We start from the raw sequence: 21,820 nt of genomic DNA, 5'->3' as shown, positions 1-21,820 counted from the left end.
AGAGGGGTATCCATTCCTGAAGCGTTTGTTAAGATTAGTCCAGCGAGTGGTCTTTTCCCTCTTATACGTCATTGATGATTTAGTGTTATTGGCTGCTATAGAGACCACTCACCTGATTTCCCCAGGTTTAAACCAGTCACCAATGAAAGGACTTGGGTCTAAACTAGTAAACAGTCTGATCCTCCTGGACTAGAGTTGAATGTTCCTTTACTAGGGCCCTGCCTCATGTTGTTTTAGGCAAGCATGCCTCTGTTTATGACCCCTCTGCAGCAGCAGTATTAGAATGAGGCTCTCCCACTGAGGTGGTAAAACGAGTGTGGGCATTGGGGGGTGTGTACTGAATCATTACCAGGTTGTTCAAAGGAGGGCCTCTTTCACGCCGCTACAGGAGATGTCTTATTACTGAACCTGTGCTGCTGCTGTTAAAGATTCAGATCCTCAAACGTCCTCCAACATCAGCTGCAACAGCTGTGGATGAAGAAAATTGTCTCCATTTTGGGAATGACATTTTATGAGACAGTGACAAGAGAAATGTGAGAAGAAAAGAAAAAAAAGAATACATCCGACTTGAAACACGATGTGGGAAAGACAAAACATTGCTGAAACCTATTAGTTTGAAGCTAATGAAAAGCCAGACGTTAGTCAGTGCTATTATCGGATCTCTGGGTCTGTATCAATTGAGTTATCATCTGTGCCATGGATAAGGCTCTGGGCAGCCTAGCCCCCACCCCCCTAGCTCTCTCGCTCTGAACTGTGGCCCAGTGGATGTGAAGGCCCTGGTTGCCTCTACTCAGCGATGGCGGGTGGGCGGCGCACTCAAGAGAGACACCAGTCTGAGTTGGCTGCTCATCAGACGCCCCAGAGGCCTGATCGGCTGTCAGTTCACCGCTCATGAAAGAGCCAACCAGATGAGGGAGAGAGGGGCCTGCCAATGGAAACTTAACCGTTTGTCTTCGAGTCTCTCCTCCCCCTCTTCTCTCCTATCCTCCCTTAGCCAGTGTTCCGCAGGGGAAATTATATAGGCCAAAGGGTATGCTAACTTCTCCTGAGCTGTGAAACAGGAGCAACTGACTCCCTGGTTTTGGTGTTTTAGCAGCTGTCACTCACCTCTGTTAGTGAATCGGCCCCAAACCAAAACACTGTACAGGTTATTCTCACTGTTTTTGGAAGGTTCACGCTGCTCAGAGATATTATGTACATCCTCCCTGCCAGGGCATGGATATATTGAAACAGAGAGGATGTGTGGACTGGATTCAATTTCGCTCTGTTGTTTATACATACACATCATATGGACATTTTAAATACAGAGCACGCAACGCTTTCCGATGTGACAAGCCCAAACATCAAGCCCAGGATTTTGTTTTGTATGTTTTTATTTGACATGATTCATTTTTGGATGAGATCCCAGGTTGTAAAAAGAGGACATGGAATTAATGATAATTTTCCATGTAGTGCCTTTTACACGTTTGACTGCTATGCACTCATATTATAGCCAGTACCTCCTTTCAACACCTCTGCATTTTTTCACATGCTGTAAGTTCCCACAACACTGCCTCATTCATAACCTCCCGGCCCAATTTATTCACATGCACGTGTCAACTGGATGGCCAATGAGGGAATGCTATACTCAACGTGTAGAAAATACACTGTACCAAAACCTGCACGCTGTAAATTGACTATTCTGATGAGGTGCTTTTTTTGGTTGCTTTTCTAGAAAGGAAAATCCATATCTATTGCCATATAATCTTGAGAGAGAGAATGCTATACTGATTTGAATGTCAATGTGTTTGTTTACAGATGAGAGATGTGCAGTTCAATCATTTAACCAGATTCATTGGTGCCTGCATTGACCCTCCCAACATCTGCATCGTGACTGAATATTGTCCCAGAGGTAGTCTTCAGGTAAGACCTCACAATCATTCCGTTTAATGGAATTTCAATTGTGTTGGCATGTTTTGCCAAGTATAGTCACTTGGACCGACTATAATATTGAAATGACCATTCGGTGTGGTCTTGCTAATTTTATTATTCATTCATATTCTTTCTGTATAAATGTATGGTTTAAGATGCCTTGAGAGATATTTGGAAACGAACTCTTGGCTTTCAAGTTTAGTTTGAAATGCCAGCCTGATGCACTGCCAAAATTGAAGAATGTGAAGCTATGGGAAACTTTTAATAATGGAGCTTATCTTTATTTAACTAGGCAAGTCAGTTAAGAACACATTCTTATTTACAATGACAGCCTAGCAACAGTGGGTTAACTGCTTTGTTCAGGGTCAGAACGACAGACTTTTACCTTGTCAGCTCGGGTATTCGATCTAGCAACGTTTCAGTTACTGGCCCAACGCTCTAACCACTAGGCTACCCGCCGCCCTTATCATGTGAAGACACTTCAAACTGACTGTTACTGTAAAACTGTGTTGCTCTTTAAAAGATGGATACGTTATGTGAAACAGGGAGATGTCAGATGAATTAGAGCGATGTCATGATTAGAGATGTCAGCTGAAAATTGTAATTCTACTTTCAGGACATTTTGGAGAATGAGAGCATCAATCTGGACTGGATGTTCCGCTATTCACTCATCAACGACATAGTCAAGGTATGTGTCATGTTAGACAGCAGCCAACAATACATGTACTATGATTGTAACTGCAGTTGGGTTGTTTTGAGGTCAGATGTGTACCTTATTAGAGCGACGCACAATTGGCCCAGCGTCGTCCGGGTTAGGGGAGGGTTTGGCCGGGGTAGGCTATCACTGTAAATAAGAATTTGTTCTTAACATGTTAGCTAACCCTTCCCCTAACCTTAATACTGCAGTGGGCTAAAACAGGGTCACACAGAATGTTTCTTGGTAGTCTTAAACAAATCTACTTTGAAACAAAAGTATACACATCACACACTTGGTTATGGGCTTTAAAAAAAGAAGATGCCTGTACCATGTCAGATATAGAGTTGAAATGTATTACATTTAGAATTTTCATCCCAATATTACACTTTATATACAGGACCAGTCAAATGTTTGGACACCTACTGATTCAAGGGTTTTTCTTTATTTTTACTATTTTCTACATTGAAGAAGTGTAGTGAATACATCAAAACTGTTAAGTAACACATATGGAATCATGCAGTAACCACAAGTGTTAAACAACTCAAAATATAGTTTATATTTGAGTTTCTTGATGACAACTTTGCACACTCTTGGCATTCTCTCAACCAACTTCATGAGGTAGTCACCTGGAATGCATTTAAATTAACAGGTGTACCTTCTTAAAAGTTAAATTGTGGAATTTCTTTCCTTCTTATGGCATTTTAGCCAATCAGTTGTGTTGTGACAAGGTAGGGGGTATACAGAAGATGGTCTTTTACCAAATAGTGCATATAGTCAATATTAAATATTTCAATTAACAGGTCTGCCTTGTTAAAAGTACATTTGTGGAATTTCTTTCCTTAATGCGTTTGAGCTAATCAGTTGTGTTGTGACAAGGTAGGGGTGGTATACAAAAGATAGCCCAATTTGGTAAAAGACCAAGTCCATGTTATGGCAAGAACAGCTAAAATAAGCACAGAGAAACGACAGTTCATCATTACTTTAAGACATGAAGGTTTGTCAATCCGGAAAATTTCAAGAACTTTGAAAGTTTCTTCAAGTGCAGTCGTAAAAACCATCATGCGCTTTGATGAAACTGGCTCTCATAAGGACCGCCACAGGAAAGGAAGACCTGAGTCACCTCTGCTGCAGAGGATAAGTTCATTAGAATTATCAGCCTCAGCAATTGCAGCCCAAATAAATGTTTCATAGAGTTCAAGTAACAGACACATCTCAACATCAACTGTTCAGAGGAGACTGCGTGAATCAGGCCTTCATGGTTGAATTGCTGCAAAGAAATCACTACTAAAGGACACCAATAAGAAGAAGAGACTTGCTTGGGCCAAAAAACACGAGCAATGGACATTAGACAGGTGGAAATCTGTCTTTTTGGTATGATGAGTCCAAATTTTGGATTTTTGGTTCCAACCGCTGTGTCTTTGTGAGACGCAGAGTAGGTGGACAGATGATCTTTGCATGTGTTGTGCCCACCATGAAGCATGGAGGAGGAGGTATGCTGGTGACAATGTCAGTGATTTATTTAGAATTCAAGGCACATTTAACCAGCATGGCTAACATAGCATTCTGCAGTGATACGCCATCCCATCTGATTTGCGTTTAGTGGGACTATCATTTGTTTTTCAACAGAACAATGACCCAACAAAACCTCCAGGCAGTGTAAGGGCTATTTGATCTAGAAGGAGAGTGATGTAGTGCTGCATCAGATGACCTGGCCTTCACAATCACTTGACCTCAACCCAATTGAGATGGTTTGGGATGAGTTGGACCGCAGAGTGAAGGAAAAGCAGCCAACAAGAGCTCTGCGTATGTGGGAACTCCTTCAAGACTGTTGGAAAAGCATTCCTCATGAAGCTGGTTGAGAGAATGCCGGGTGTGCAAAGCTGTCATCAAGGCAAAGGGTGGCTACTTTGAAAAATCTAAAATATATTTAGATTTGTTTTTAACACTTTTTTTTTTTTGTTACTACATGATTCCATATGTGTTATTTTATAGTTTTGATGTCTTCACTATTATTCTACAATGTAGAAAAGTGTAAAAAATTAAGAAAAACCCTTGAATGAGTAGGTGTATCCATACTTTTGACTGGTACTGTACATCACAGACGACTGAAATATAATAAACCCGTTCTACAAAGAAACACCGGAGTTTTGGCGGCTTTTCAAAATTATGTTGAGTAATTATGGAATTCTTAACATTTAACATTCCACCCATGAGGCCACTAGCTCGTTTGACTGCAGGAAAGGACTACCCCTTTAACCCAACTCTTAACCCTAACTCCTTACCCCTAGCCTTGCTAACGTCACCCACCTAGCTAGCGTTAGCCACATAGCTAGCGTTAGCCACCTACCTAATATAAGCCACAAAAAATTGGAATTCGTAACATATTATACGTATTGTAAATGTAACATATTGTACGAATTGCAATTTGTAACATATCATACGACTTGTAATTCATAACATCATATGTAATGTAACATTTCATGCTAAATGTAGGGAAACAGATTTACATTTACTATGTTACATCTACCACTGAGTCCAGGTTGAAAACTTGGAAAGCAACATAATGACAATCTCACTACAAAATTCCTTCCGCTTAATCAAATGTAATCATCCATGTATTTTCAATAATTATTTTTAGCCTGCTCTAACAAAAGGGCTTTTTTATGTGGATCATGGAGGAAATTAACCAAATTGCTGTTAAAATAACAGTACGTCAAGCTATCAAGAACAGGGACTTTCTAATAAGCAAAAGGCACTATAAGCCACATTCTGACATACGCTCTTACAAATATTAGACGTATACATGACAGTGCACTATCTTTTTGTGTCCCCGTAGGAATTAGATTTCCCATGTGAAATGTACTACTTGAAACACTTGGCTCCGTGCAGAATTTTCATCACATTTCCATTTCGATCAAACTCAAAACACATTATTTCCACATGATCAGATGTGTATGTTTTCATGTATGTTATACTGTAGGATATTTGTTTTTGAACGGTCAATTTAATGCTTGCTCCGTCAGGGAATGAACTATCTGCACAACAGCTACATCGGCTCCCATGGAAATCTGAAGTCATCTAATTGTGTGGTGGACAGTCGATTTGTGTTGAAAATTACGGATTACGGCCTGGCCAGTTTCCGTTCATCATGTGAAAATGACGACTCGCACGCACTCTATGCAAGTAGGTCAACATTGTCAGCAGAGGTGATCACTTTGCCTCTTCACCAATGGAAGAAAACAAAATGGAGGATTGGATCAAGGAGAAGATGCTCAGTGGTTAATGTGAGTTTGTTGTGTTTCTAGAGAAGCTGTGGACAGCCCCTGAGTTGTTGATATATGACAGACACCCTCCACAGGGCACCCAGAAAGGAGACGTGTACAGCTTTGGCATCATACTCCAGGAGATAGCCCTGAGGAATGGACCCTTCTATGTGGACGGCATGGATCTGAGCCCTAAAGGTAAAACGAATTATGCTAATAAATGCAGGTTGGCATTTATTGAAATTACTCATGTACTGGAGGCAGCTCCGCAGAGTGGTCACAAACTGGCACGGCCACAAAGTCATAAAATCAGATTTTAAACCTAACCTTAACCACTCTGCTAACCCTAATGCCTAACCCTTACCATGAATTAAGACCAAAAAGTCTAACTTTTTCGCCCCATTTCCTCCTTCATGCACATTCCCTAATGCATTAAGAAAATCATCTTCAGGGTTGGACCACTCCAGTCCTTGGCTCAAAGGCTGCAGTACTGCTGGTTTCAGTTCTCCCTAGGACTTTATGGATCGATCAATTTCACAGAGACTGCAGTGCGCGCACACACACACACACTAACACTCCCCTATCTTGACTACTGCAGAGATAGTGCAGAAGGTGCGTAACGGCCAGAAGCCTTACTTCCGGCCCACCACAGACAACAGCTGCCACTGTGAGGAGCTGACCATCCTGATGGACAGCTGCTGGGCCGAGGACCCCGTCGAGCGGCCAGACTTCAGCCACATCAAGATCTACATCACCAAACTCAACAAGTGAGCACTGAGCACCACCATGCCCCAAAATGGCTGCCTAGCTCCTCCATGTAGATCATATTTTCTTTGGATTTATTTTTATCAAGATGTTTGAAAAGGAGAATGGAGGAAATAATTGAAAGAAGTTGATATTATCAAGAGATGCTAGAAAAGGGATTAGCATTAATACAAATAAGATGAAAGAAAGTGGTGCTGCTTATCACACACAAATAATTTCAGATCAGAGCGATAGGAAGTTTTCACCCTCCACAAGTGTGGAGTTTATATTTATCTTGTTGTTCTTCATGGCCTACCCTATGCATTATTCAGATGCATATTTTGGTTTCTGTGTGGGTGCGTGTTCCCTTGAGCTGGGCAGACCTGTCACAGAAGGAGAAATATGTGATCTACCTGCTGATCAAAATTCAGAAAACCTTGAAGATGTGGAGTGACCTCTGCAACCAAGAAAACCAAGTGCTTTATGAGCTGTGGGAGGAAATCAGACCCTGGTGTTTGTTTTGTCACCGGATCAAGCTTTCAGGGCCATACTCCTTTTCCCTACAACAGCCCCACTATCAGATGTGTCCCCTTGCTGCAGAACTGTTTTCATGTCATTCAACGCTTCTGTATTTCTTACAAGTACAAAGGCTGTTTTTGTTTTGGCAAGGTAGACGTACTCCGTTTGAATTCTGACAGTTGTGACAGGGAGATCACAACACAGGTTGTGGTTCATTATATTGACTGTCGGCTTGGCCGTGTGGCTCTAAGCAGGGCTCTGGATCTGTCTGTCTGTCACGTTAACATATAGCCACTGGCACCGCTAGCCTCAATGATACTTCTGGCCAATTCCACTGGCCTGAGGTAAGAGAGACATGATTGATACCTCTCAGAAGCACTTCATTTCATTACGTAAATATATTTTATTGACGTAGTGGTTGATGGCGTGTTATTTTTTTCTGGCTAAAGGACACAAGAACAAACAGGGTCTTTAATAATCAGTGTCGTAAACGATCTGATGTAGCCCACATAAGGGGCTCTCACTTTGTGTATTACAAATGGCTGAATTGACTTCTCTGTAAGTGACCTTGATTACTATGATTATCATTCGGCTGGGTAAAGAATGTGAAATCGCTCTTCTCCTATGGATCCTCAGTCCTCAGTGACAATCCTTATGATTCAGGGCTGGGGCCAGTCTATAGTGTACTTTAAGAGAGTAAGCTGTGTATCCTTCACATGATTACCCCTGATGCACTGCTATTTACCACCGTCTGTATTTGTCTTGATTTATCGTTGTGTTCTTCTACATGTGGGTGTATGATCTATGACCCATTAGAGATGTGGGAAAGATTCCAAACACTGAGTGTACAGTACTGTACAGCTACAGTATAGCCCTGAATGACTCAACCACTGTGCTGTATAGACAAAGGGTCTGAAAAGTACAACCATGAAGTCACTTTTAAAATACTCATTGAATAGACCATATTAGGTGATGTTAACGGAATGGAAAGATTTTTCATTTAGAATATCAACAAATGAATGGGTATGTCATCTTTCTGTCTGTTTGTGTCACAGGGAGGGCAGTACCAGCATTCTGAACAACCTGCTGTCCAGGATGGAGCAGTACGCCAACAACCTGGAGAACCTGGTAGAGGAACGAACGCAAGCCTACCTGGAGGAGAAGAGAAAAGCCGAAAATCTACTTTACCAGATCTTGCCACAGTCAGAACAATTATTATTTGGATTCTCCTCGTTCTCCTCGCACTATTATATTTATACGTCTGAACTTCTGATTATCAAACAGAGAAAATTAGACTATTTTCTGTGTTGTACCGTTCCACCTATTCATTGTTTAAATTCCACGGCGTGGAAGAATGCATCAGCTTTCTCTTCTATCTCACACTTTAAAAAAATATACACATTTACAGTTATGTAAGCAGAGAGGAGATGAAAGAGCAAGCCAAGATGGGAGCTGACAAGCAAACTTCTCATTAACCAGAACTAGGAGGAGAAATGTGATAGGGGGGTTAAGCACCTCTGATAACACGAAAGCAGCAAATGACAAGCCATGTCCTCAGTCTATTTAAGCTGTCTGTCTCAGTGGTGTAGTCACACTCATTTACCATCCCATTGTCTGCCCAAATGTCTCCCCCCAACTTTAAGCCCTTTTGACAGACAGAAAAGGGCCTGAGAAAACGGAGCGATACCTTCTCTCACTGCAGAATTCAGCCTATTTGACCAGAGTCCTGGGTTAACCTAGCTACTAGTGCTACGCTGTGCCTCTGGCTCTTTAATGTAATTACTGTGATTTAAAATATTAATGAAAAGGAAGTGATACTGTTAGGATCTGCTTATACTATAACTTTCCTTATTCATTGTGGACCGTAGCTGCCAAGCTTACTGTCACTGTTGATTCATAGGTCTGTATTAGCATTTTGCTCTGCATTAGCATTTCGCTCTGCATTGTTTTACTAAATTTGTGTTCTCTATCCACAGCTCAGTAGCAGAGCAGCTAAAGCGAGGGGAGACGGTCCAAGCGGAGGCATTTGACAGTGTGACAATCTACTTCAGTGACATTGTGGGCTTCACATCAATGTCAGCTGAGAGTACACCACTGCAGGTAAACAACTGTCAGTAGAGATATCCACTACTAACCAACATCACCTTACACAATGGCATTCAAACTTTCTTATCGGGAGCCTCATTTTTTTTAATATATTTTTTTGCTATAATTTCTTGGGACCCCACCCCAAATCGAAAGACTCAAAAATAAAATCGGTACATAAAAAAAATTTACATCAAAAATTGACCTTTAATTCATTGCATTTTCTTCCCTCTTATCCAAATTAAGAGAACCAATAAATACATTTACTTATTTGTCTATATTTCATATATATATATATATATATATATGTGTGTGTGTGTGTGTGTGTGTGTGTATTATTTGTTTTTTAAATGTGTCGACTCCGACTTTGAATACCGTATGTATGACCAGTTAGTTTTGCTAAGTAAAATGCACTCAATATTTATTGAGTCAAAGTATTAATTCACCGTGGGAAATTAGACTTCCTGTATGGATGTCGTTTATGTTTATTTTTATTGAACCAGGCAAGTCAGTTAAGAACAAATTCTTATTTACAATGACGACCTACCCCGGCCAAACCGGACGACGCTGGGCCAATTGTGCGCCGCCCTATGGGACTCTCAATCACGGCCGGTTGTGATACAGCCTGGAATCGAACCAGGGTCTTTAGTGACGCCTCTAGCACTGAGATGCAGTGCCTTAGACTGCTGCGCTACTCGGGAGGATAAGAATGTTGTAACCGAAAGGTCGCTGGTTCTAATCCCGAGCCGACAAGGTGAAGAAATAAAGTTGATGTGCCCTTGAGCAAGGCATTTAACCCTAACTGCTCCTCTAAGTCGCTTTGGATAAAAGTGTCTGCTAAATGACTACAATGTCAACGCTCTCCCAAGACACTCAGAGGTAGCTGACATGAAGTTTGAAAATATGCTGATCCAACAGCTCATTATAAGAAAATAAGAGAATGTGAAGAGGAGCTTCTTTGTCACTTACGTAACCTCACAGAGCCTATTAGAGCACCTACCGTATGTCTCCTAGTTATAAAGCATTCCCACACTGAGGCCACAACTCAAAATAGTACTGAGAGCGTATTGACGCATTGTTGAGTCATTGGGTGCTATAGCTGCAATGGAATTTCTTTCTCAGATGAAGCAGATTTCAAGACCACTCATATCATTGAGAGACTCCCTTCAACAGGGTCTAAATGTACTGTATGAGGATGAAAGGCCGATGGGATGGTTGTAATGGTCTCAGTGGTTTTAAGTGCAGTGCCCCAACATGTTATTTTTTTCTCCAAACATTTTGGTCATTCAGAACTCTGAAATGTATCCAGAGGAACCAGGTTTTTTTCTTGATGCAACTTGTGCCAGGAATGCATGTGGTGTTACTGGAGTGTTTCTTCTGAAGTAGTGAAGATACTTTACAGCAGCGATTCTACACTGGTGTGTTGCGGGAGGCTTTGAGTGGCTCGCGGGTGTCAGAGTAAAAAAAACATCAAAATCATTTTAAAAATCATGCATTCTGAATTGAAGCAACGTAAACCAAGTAGAAAGTGTGTAGAAATGATGAGGTTACATTTTAAAATAATTTGATTTGCGGGAAAAAAGTATTCAATCACAATATTTTCAATATAGTGCTGTTAGCAGTACTATTTTGGTTAATTTTGTGGTCTCAAGTGAGTGAGTTTATTAACATTCTTTATCATGAATATGGGCAAAATTGTATTATTGACAATAAAAGAGTTGGGAATGTTGTTCCCTTGTCGTCTTGTAATTGCTACATTTACTATCTGTATAGCATAAAAATTAGTTTTCCAGATTGTATTTTGGCGAATATTGTGTCGCAACTGAGACAACCTGGTTCAATTTGGGTTCCGAGGCAAAACCAGTTGAGAACCACTGTTTTTTTTACCCAGACTGATCAATTCTATACATCCAGCAGAAAGCTACTTACAAGAACAATCATACATCTTACCTTTCAGCAAATGTTCATATAGCTCAGAGCTAAGAATCCAACCACTAGCTTTTAGTGGCAGTGTAATACAGTATATTGAATCAGTTATTCTACGCACTTGATTTTCAGGTCACAGATCTATTTAATTAAGACTACAGAATGCAGAGTATTCTTTAACATTAGTGTGGCTTTGAGGTCCAGGTATCTCATCTACCATTTAGTGCTCTATTTAGTTAACATACAGTACCAGTCAAATGTTTGGACACACCTACTCATTCATGGGTTTTTCTTTATTTGTACTATTTTCTACATTGTAGAATAATAGTGAAGACACCAAAACTATGAAATAACACATGGAATCATGTAGTAACCAAAGAAGTGTTAAACAAAACATATTTTAGATTCTTCAAAGTAGACAGCCTTTGACAGCTTTGCACACTCTTGGTATTCTCTCAACCTGCTTCACCTGGAATGCTCTTCCAACAGTCTTGAAGGAGTTCCCACATATGCTGAGCACTTGTTGGCTGCTTTTCCTTCAATCTCCGGGCCAAATCATCCCAAACCATCTCAATTGGGTTGAGGTCGGGTGATTGTGGAGGCCAGGTCATCTGATGCAGCACTACATCACTTTCCTTCTTGGTCAAATAGCCCTTACACAGCCTAGAGGGGTGTTGGGTCATTGTCCTGTTGAAAAACAAATGATAGTCACACTAAGCACAAACCAGATGGGATGGCGTATCGCTGCAGAATGCTGTGGTAGCCATTCTGGTTAACTGTGCCTTGAATTCTAAATAAATCACAGACCGTGTCACCAGCAAAGCACCATCACACCATCTCCTCCATGCTTCATGCAGAGATAATACGTTCACCTACTCTGTGTTTCACAAAGACACAGCGGTTGGAACCAAAAATCTCAAATGGAATGAAAAATGTCCATTGCTCGTGTTTCTTGGCCCAAGCCACCTTCTTCTTATTGGTGTCTTTTAGTAGTGGTTTCTTTGCAGTAATTCGACCATGAAGGCCTAATTTTCACACAGTCTCCTCTGAACAGTTGATGTTGAGATGTCTGTTACTTGAACTCTGTGAAGCATTTATTTGGACTGCAATTTCTGAGGCTGGTAACTCTAATGAACTTATCCTCTGCAGCAGAGGTAACTCTGGGTCTTCCTTTGCTGTGGCGGTCTTCATGAGAGCCAGTTTCATCATAGCCCTTGATGGTTTTTGCGACTGCACTTGAAGAAACATTTTCCGGATTGACTGACCTTCATGTCTTTAAAGTAATGTCGGACTGTCGTTTCTCCGTGCTTATTTGAGCTGTTCTTGCCATAATATGGACTTGGTATTTTACCAAATAGGGCAATCCTATATATACAGTGAGGGAAAAAAGTATTTGATCCCCTGCTGATTTTGTACATTTGCCCACTGACAAAGAAATGATCAGTCTATAATTTTAATGGTAGGTTTATTTGAACAGTGAGAGACAGAATAACAACAAAAAAATCCAGAAAAACGCATGTCAAAAATGTTATAAATTGATTTGCATTTTAATGAGGGAAATAACTATTTGACCCCTCTGCAAAACATGACTTAGTACTTGGTGGCAAAACCCTTGTTGGCAATCACAGAGGTCAGACGTTTCTTGTAGTTGGCCACCAGGTTTGCACACATCTCAGGAGAGATTTTGTCCCACTCCTCTTTGCAGATCTTCTCCAAGTCATTAAGGTTTCGAGGCTGACGTTTGGCAACTCGAACCTTCAGCTCCCTCCACAGATTTTCTATGGGATTAAGGTCTGGAGACTGGCTAGGCCACTCCAGGACCTTAATGTGCTTCTTCTTGAGCCACTCCTTTGTTGCCTTGGCCATGTGTTTTGGGTCATTGTCATGCTGGAATACCCATCCACGACCCATTTTCAATGCCCTGGCTGAGGGAAGGAGGTTCTCACCCAAGATTTGACGGTACATGGCCCCGTCCATCGTCCCTTTTGATGCGGTGAAGTTGTCCTGTCCCCTTAGCAGAAAAACACCCCCAAAGCATAATGTTTCCACCTCCATGTTTGACAGTGGGGATGGTGTTCTTTAGGTCATAGGCAGCATTCCTCCTCCTCCAAACACGGCGAGTTGAGTTGATGCTAAAGAGCTCCATTTTGGTCTCATCTGACCACAACACTTTCACCCAGTTGTCCTCTGAATCATTCAGATGTGCATTGGCAAACTTCAGACGGGCATGTATATGTGCTCTCTTGAGCAGGGGGACCTTGCGGGCGCTGCAGGATTTCAGTCCTTCACGGCGTAGTGTGTTATCAATTGTTTTCTTGGTGACTATGGTCCCAGCTGCCTTGAGATCATTGACAAGATCCTCCCGTATAGTTCTGGGCTGATTCCTCACCGTTCTCATGATCATTGCAACTCCACGAGGTGAGATCTTGCATGGAGCCCCAGGCCGAGGGAGATTGACAGTTCTTTTGTGTTTCTTCCATTTGCGAATAATCGCACCAACTGTTGTCACCTTCTCACCAAGCTGCTTGGCGATGGTCTTGTAGCCCATTCCAGCCTTGTGTAGGTCTACAATCTTGTCCCTGACATCCTTGGAGAGCTCTTTGGTCTTGGCCATGGTGGAGAGTTTGGAATCTGATTGATTGATTGCTTCTGTGGACAGGTGTCTTTTATACAGGTAACAAGCTGAGATTAGGAGCACTCCGTTTAAGAGTGTGCTCCTAATCTCAGCTCGTTACCTGTATAAGAGACACCTGGGAGCCAGAAATCTTTCTGATTGAGAGGGGGTCAAATACTTATTTCCGTCATTAAAATGCAAATCAATTTATAACATTTTTGACATGCGTTTTTCTGGATTTTTGTTGTTATTCTGTCTCTCACTGTTCAAATAAACCTACCATTAAAATTATAGACTGATAATTTCTTTGTCAGTGGGCAAATGTACAAAATCAGCAGGGGATCAAATATTTTCTTCCCTCACTGTACCACCCCTACCTTGTCACCACACAACTGATTGGCTCAAACGCATTAAGGAAAGAAATTCCACAAATTAACTTTTAACAATGCACACCTGTTAATTGAAATGCATTCCATGTGACTACCTCATGAAGCTGGTTGAGAGAATGCCAAGAGTGTGCATACAGTAGCTGTCATCAAAGCAAAGGGTATATGCCGTTACTGACAACTTACATCAGCCCCGTAAACTGTGGAAAATTTTAAAGGACATTGGCTTAAAAACTCCCCATAAGGTAAAAGTATTGGCCTGGATATTGATTATGTTTTATGTTATGACCAGGCAAAGGTTGCAAATTATTTTACCACATTTTTTACCACTATAGCCTCATCTCTGGTTAAGAAGTTACCCATCTGCTCTGGACACTGGCCAGTCTTTCATTAATAACTTTTACCATAGCAAAGGTATCACAAATTATTTGTTTGAGCTGTGCATGGTAACAGAGGACAAAGTTAACAATCTACTATGCTTAATGAGCACAAACAAAGCAACTGGGCTGGATAATCTTCCTGCAAGATTCATAAAGGATAGTGCTTGTGTCAATGCTAAAATGATAACACATATTGTAAACCTTTCTATTAGTAGTGGTACATTTCCCAAGGATCTCAAACAGCCCGGGTGGTTCCACTCCACAAGAGGAGCAGTAAAACAAATGTAGGAAACTACAGGCCTGTGTCGATCCTTAGCACCTCATCCAAAGTTGTTGAGAGATTTATTTTTAATCAACTTGAGGGATACCTTCTTGAGCACAAACTTCTTTATGAACTACAATCTGGCTTTAGAACAGCTCATTCCACTGATACTTGCCTTGTCCACCTTTTTGACCACATTAAGCAGGAAAGTGAGAAGGAACTATACAGGTATTGTCATGTTAGACTTGCAGAAAGCTTTTGACACTGTGGACCATGATATTCTCCTGATGAAACTGAAATGCATGGGTCTAAATGATATAGCAGGGAATTGTTTTAGGTATTATCTGACCAACAGAACACAAGTATGTAATGTTGGTGATGTTCTGTCAGAGGCCAAAGAAATATCCTGTGGAGTACCGCAGGGATACATTTTAGAGCCTCTCTTATATTTGTTAATGATATGCCAGATACAGTAAAGTGCAAACTCCTGCTTTATGCTGATGACTCAGCCATACTGGTATCAGGGAAGGATACAGTTTACATAGAGGAGACCCTGAGTAAGGAATTGCATTTTGTTAGAGATTGGTTGTCTGACAACAAATTGTCACTACATTTGGGAAAAACTTAATCTATTTTGTTTGGAACAAAACATAGCTTGCTTAGGGCTGACAAGATAACAGTAAACTGTGCTGGCAAGGAGATTGAATCTAAAACAAATGTAACTTATCTTTGTGTGTCCCTAGATCAATCCCTTTCTGGAGACCTGATTGCTGCTAAAAATTCTTTCTAAAATGGCAAACAAATAGAAATGTTGATATCGTAACACTAAATATTTTAACATTAAAGTTAGAAACTGCTTGTCTCAACCTTGATTCAGTGTCATGTTGATTATGCTGCTCTGCTTGGTATAGTGGGCTATCAAAAAAGCTGAAAAAGAGAATGCAGGTCATGCAAAATAATGTTATCAGGTATATGCTGAATGTCTCTACTAGAAACCACATAGGGGTACAGGAGTTCTGGGAGGTGGGCTTGTTGCCTTTGGAGTCCAGAGTGAACCAACTTAATCATATGTTTGACATCTTAAATGGCCGTGCGCCAGGTTATATGGAAAACCATATTGATATGGTCTATAACCAACACAGTCACAATACCAGAGCTAGTGTTATGTCTTGTAAAATCCCAAGAGTAAACAGTACTGAGAGGAACACGTTTTTCTATACAGGCATTTGTCTATGGAAAAGCCTTCCCTTGGAGATCAAGCAAATAAAAAGTAAAAATAGCTTTAAAAAGCAGGAAAAACTTTTTATTTGGACAAGGTTGTCTAAGTAAGAGAAACCACTCCACTGCCCCTTGTGGCCCCTACTGCTGGTCAGGTGTATTTATTTGAAGGATCGGTATGATGTACAATTAATAGATTGTTTTAATGTGAAATGAATATGGTTGATTTTTAAGGTTAGGGAGAAGTGCATTGAATAGTGCCACTTTTTAGGATGTCAATATAAATTAATGTATTTATGGTTGTTTGTAATTTTGTCTTCTCTTTTAATCGTGTTATTGTTTTTACCATCAAAGACCACTTTGGAAATAAGTGTTTTAATTCATACTTTGATGTCCTCTGGGTCCACATTGTTGTAAATATCTGTGGCTCAAAATAAATTACATTAAATTCAAGAAGGTGGCTGCTTTTGAAGAATCTCAAATGTTAAATATGTTTTGATTTGTTTAACACTTATCTGGTTACTACATGATTCCATATGTGTTATTTCATAGTTTTGATGTCTTCACTATTATTCTACAATGTAGAAAATGGTAATAAAAAATGTAATAATAATATTGAATGGGTAGGTGTCCAAACCTTTGACTGGTACTGTATATAAATAAATATTAGATTAAGTCGAAATGGTTTAACAAATAATGATAAGCCCGTCTGAAACTTCAACTACAGATAACAAACAGATCACTGAACATTTCGAATCCCACCGTACCTTCTCCACTATGCAATCTGGTTTCCGAGCAGGTCATGAATGCACCTCAGCCACGCTCAAGGTCCTAAACGATATCATAGCCGCCATCGATAAAAGACAATACTGTGCAGCCGTCTTCATCGATCTGGACAATGCTTTCGACTCTGTCGATCACCGCATTTTTATCGGCAGAATCAACAGCCTTGGTTTCTCAAATGACTGCCTCGCCTGGTTCACCAACTACTTCTCAGATAGAGTTCAATGTGTCAAATCGGAGGGCCTGTTGTTCGAACCTCTGGCAGTCTCTATGGGGGTGCCACAGGGTTCAATTCTTGGGCCGACTCTTTTCTCTGTATAGATCAATGATGTCGCTCTTGCCGCTGGTGATTCTCTAATCCACCTCTACGCAGACGACACCATTCTGTATACTTCTGGCCCTTCCTTGGACACTGTGTTAACAAACCTCCAAACGAGCTTCAATGCCATACAACGCTCCTTCCGTGGCCTCCAACTGCTCTTAAATGCAAGTAAAACTAAATGCATGCTCTTCAACCGATCGCTGCCCACCCGTCTAACATCACTACGGTTCTGACTTAGAATATGTGGACAACTACAAATACCTAGGTGTCTGGTTAGACTGTAAACTCTCCTTCCAGACTCACATTAATTATCTCCAATCCAAAATTAAATCTAGAATCGGCTTCCTATTCCGCAACAGGATCCTTCACTCATACCCTCGTAAAACTGACTATCCAACCGATCCTTGACTTCGGCGATGTAATTTACAAAATAGCCTCCAACACTATACTCAGCAAATTGGATGCAGTCTATCACAGTGCCATCCATTTTGTCACCAAAGCCCCATATACTACCCACCACTGCGACCTGTATGCTCTCATTGGCTGGCCCTCGCTTTATATTCGTCGCCAAACCCACTGGCTCCAGGTCATCTATAAGTCATTGCTAGGTAAAGCCCCACCTTATCTCAGCTCACTGGTCACCATAGCAGCACACGCTCCAGCAGGTATATTTCACTGGTCATCCCCAAAGCCAACTCCTCCTTTGGCCACCTTTCCTTCCAGTTCTCTGCTGCCAATGACTGGAACGAGAGCAGCTTACCGATCATTGCACCTGTTCACAGCCCATCTGCAAATAGCCCACCCAACTACCTCATCCCCATATTGTTATTTATTTTTTTGTTCCTTTGCACCCCAGTATCTCTACTTGCACATTCATCTTCTGCACTATGTATCACTCCAGTGTTTAGTTGTCCTAATGGTAATTATTTTGCCACTATGTCCTATTTATTGCCTTACCTCCCTGATCTTACTACATTTGCACACACTGTATATAGATGTTTCTATTGTGTTATTGACTGTACGTTTGTTTATCCCATGTGTAACTCTGTGTTGTTTGTGTCGCACTGCTTTGCTTTATCTATGCCAGGTCGCAGTTGTAAATGAGAACTTGTTCTCATCTGGCCTACCTGGTTAAATAATGTATAAACTAGCACTGAAATAGTTCTCTGAACCCCATTTCTCTCTCCATGAGCACACTGAATCTCCTAACTAATAGCTACTCAGGGGCATTACAATAGTCAAACAGTCATTTGACGAATGAGAACATGAAACACTTCATATCTCTTTTTGAATAAACAGCTGATATTTTACGTAATTATTTATCTTCAAATTCTGAATCCTTTTTTTGAAAATGTGTTCCCAGTATTTAGTCTGTTGCATTGTTTTACTCATGCAAATGCATTTCTCAGTAATCTGAGGTTCTGGGAACTGGCCCAAGGCGGGGGAACAGACAGACATATTTTCATCTGACTGGGGGAGCCATTGGGAGTTCATGCAGAAACACATATCCGTCATCCACAGGGGCAAACCAAATGGAACATGCCTCATGAACGCACAAAGTGGAATTTACTATCTTTGGACACTTTCTTTGAAATTGCTTCGTTTCACAATAGTTTACCACTAGCTAAATAAGTATTTCTGAAATAGAGACTGAGGGAGCAGAAGAGTAATGGTAATATGCTTTTAGTGGTGGTGTTTCCGATCGTTTTAACCGTGAACAATTGTTTCTAGTTTACCTGAGTACTGTACCTAAAGTATTTTTAAATTCTCCGTAGGTTGTGACGGTGCTGAATGATCTTTACACTTGCTTTGATGCCATCATCGATAATTTTGATGTGTACAAGGTAAGTCAGAGTAATCATGTTTTTTTGTTATTTTCAACCAGTGATATAATCACCTGTTTTACCTGCTGACATGTTGTCATGTATATCTCAGGTGGAGACCATTGGTGATGCGTACATGGTGGTGTCAGGGCTTCCGGTAAGGAATGGTAAACTCCACGCAAGAGAGATCGCTGGGATGTCCTTAGCCTTACTAGAACAGGTGAAAACATTCAAGATTCGACACAGACCCCAAGACCAGTTACGGCTAAGGATAGGAATCCACACAGGTACCATTTCACATGTAATTTGGAATGATTGTTAAAATGTTTTATGCTTATATACTGTTGGAAGCTGGCAGTTAAAAAAAAAGTTTGTGTCCAGGTGAATTAATCCGTGTCTTTGGGCACTGCTCAATCCTACTCCCTATCCTTGGCTTCTACATAATTAACGCCTAAAAAACTTGAATAAATCATATAAAACTTCAATCTTTCAATACCTCCTAAATGTTACATGATCTGCCCTAGCCATTGTCAGTATATTTAATTCTATGACAAATAGCTTAACTATGTTATGACACACTATTTATTATATTGTAAATCAGGTAAGGGCAACTTTGATGGGGGTGGGGGCCACAAAAAAACGGTACTCATGAGGTGCCGCAGTGCCTCATGGGTTTTAAAGTACATTTCCTGCAATTCTACTTGTTTTGCCATTGGATGTGGAGAAGATTTTGCAATTTTCTAACTCATTTCATGCAATTCTACACATTTTGCCATGGAGCGGAGAGAAAAAATTTGCAGTTTTACAGCTAATTTCCTGCAATTCTACACATTTTGCCATGGAGCGGAGAGAAAAAATGTGCAGTTTTACAGCTAATTTCCTGCAATTCTACACATTTTGCCGTAGGGTGGAGGAAAATGTTTGCAGTTTTTAATATGATAACTGACTACAAGTTTAGATAGCTGGCCGCTAGACTAACTTACCAATAAAACATTTTTTGCTGATACGGGCTAATTATGTGATCGCTGATGCACAACCAAGTTTTGAAATTGCACATTCTATTATTCTAACTCTCAACAGTAAGTTGAGACCCCTATTGAGTAAAAATGTTTAAATGATGATTATTTTTATCATTGTTGCAAATAGTCGACTAGCCAAGAACTCATCTGTGATTCAATTGCCCACTTATGTATCCTGCCTATTCCTGCTTCATGGGGCTTTTGCTCAGTCATTTATATAAACTGTTGTGAATGGTTATGACCGTTGATTACAATATCTAGGTTTCAGGACATACTGTATTTCAGTTAAGAAATCTCTGGCAATTTCTCCAGTAGTGACAATATTTGAACAAGTACAGGCAGTATTGCACGCTCAGGCGGATCAGGTCAAGCTTTTCGGGGGGGGTTTTGTCGATAGTTCTCGGACATTATCTCATGCAGGCAGAATGTACAGTATGTTCTTATTCAAACACTTGACATGAACATCACTGATAGGTCTTTCAACAGTCTGCGTGGGAGGTGCGCAATCTCATCATTTTTTGCATGCGTTGTTTGAGTTCAATCTAATCTTTCATGCTTTTAAGTACACTTAACTTATCATGTGAGGTTCTGGTAATGAAAGAAATGCTACTTTATCTATACTTTCCATGGAGTATATTTCCAGCATAATTCACTGCCTTTCTTCATTTCAGGACCTGTCTGTGCTGGGGTGGTGGGTCTGAAAATGCCCAGATATTGTTTATTTGGAGATACTGTCAACACAGCGTCTCGGATGGAATCGAATGGAGAGGGTGAGTGTCAGATTCGGATCTCTGTTGTTCTATTTTAGTGGCTGTCAGCGCTTTTTAAATAAATAAATATTAGAACGAAATGCTGCTGAAAGGAACAATGGTCACATTCTAGAATTCAATTGGGGAAAAATAAATATTTCAGTTGACACACACTGACTACTAAGTACTCATTATTTGTTATTTATGTGGTATTTGCTCGGATTTGGATTTTGTGGTTGTTCGTCCACGGAGTATTCCCTGTTGTATTGGTCTCATGCAATGGTGTTTGTGAAAGACTGGTTCCCCGTCATTATTTGTCTTAACTAAATCTGACTGATATCTTGTGTCTGAGAGTCCATGACCATCCAATTATACAAATTGTGGACTAGCTCTTTGCACATATTTCCCTGTCAGAAACGTAAACGTCAAGGGATGCATAAAGTAGACAGGGAATGGGATATTTATAGTCACAAAGCAACAGACAGGATGGAGGTTGTCATCGTAGTTTAAGAGTGATTATCTGGACTGGTATTACTGGCAGCTGTTCTTAACTGGTGTCGTGGTAGTGGGACCACTGGTGTTGTGCCAGGCAGGAGGTTTTGTGAGAGACTCATCACGTTATTGATTAACCCACTCCCTTCCTGCTCATTTCCTGCTGTGTGCTTTCACGTCCATTGATAAATAGTTAATAACACTTATACCCATGTCACATCCGTAGTGATAAAACTGTATACCATCACATATCCTATAGATGTAGGAATCACCTCTGGGACTGCACTGTCAAGTTGTTTCTAGGCACTATATCCACAGCACCAGGAAGGATTTCACTGTTCATTTCTACTTTTGACCACCTAACATAGACAGATCTACTTGGTTAACGTACAGTATGCGCGTGTATTATAATTGTTATTGTCTGCCCCAGTGCATATGGCAGAGGATAAATGCTTGTATGTAATGCAACTGGGTGTCACTCCCTGCAAAACACTCACTGTGATGTGTCTCTTGTCCCATTGATGTGTTTCACAGCCTTGAGGATCCACCTCTCTTCAGCCACCAAAGAAGTGCTGGATGAGTTTGGCTATTTTGATCTCCAGTTAAGAGGGGACGTAGAAATGAAGG

At 40.7% G+C, this 21,820-nt stretch overlaps 1 protein-coding gene across 2 annotated transcripts in view; it reads left to right on the top strand.

Annotated features, from left to right (window-relative positions):
* npr2 (natriuretic peptide receptor 2) overlaps nt 1–21,820 on the top strand; it is a 50,870-nt gene that overhangs the window by 28,102 nt on the left and 948 nt on the right. For both annotated transcript variants that reach the window (XM_071363116.1, XM_071363115.1), the window contains exons 11-21: nt 1,798–1,902; nt 2,528–2,599; nt 5,632–5,791; nt 5,914–6,069; nt 6,470–6,638; nt 8,190–8,336; nt 9,111–9,234; nt 18,886–18,954; nt 19,046–19,220; nt 20,624–20,722; nt 21,728–21,819. In XM_071363116.1, coding sequence (XP_071219217.1) covers nt 1,798–1,902; nt 2,528–2,599; nt 5,632–5,791; nt 5,914–6,069; nt 6,470–6,638; nt 8,190–8,336; nt 9,111–9,234; nt 18,886–18,954; nt 19,046–19,220; nt 20,624–20,722; nt 21,728–21,819 — 1,368 coding nt within the window. The remainder of the gene's footprint in view (nt 1–1,797; nt 1,903–2,527; nt 2,600–5,631; nt 5,792–5,913; nt 6,070–6,469; nt 6,639–8,189; nt 8,337–9,110; nt 9,235–18,885; nt 18,955–19,045; nt 19,221–20,623; nt 20,723–21,727; nt 21,820) is intronic.

Source organism: Salvelinus alpinus, chromosome 24, assembly GCF_045679555.1.
Source record: "Salvelinus alpinus chromosome 24, SLU_Salpinus.1, whole genome shotgun sequence".
NCBI classification, from domain to species: domain Eukaryota; kingdom Metazoa; phylum Chordata; class Actinopteri; order Salmoniformes; family Salmonidae; genus Salvelinus; species Salvelinus alpinus.
This window is presented reverse-complemented; position numbering and strand designations above follow the sequence as displayed.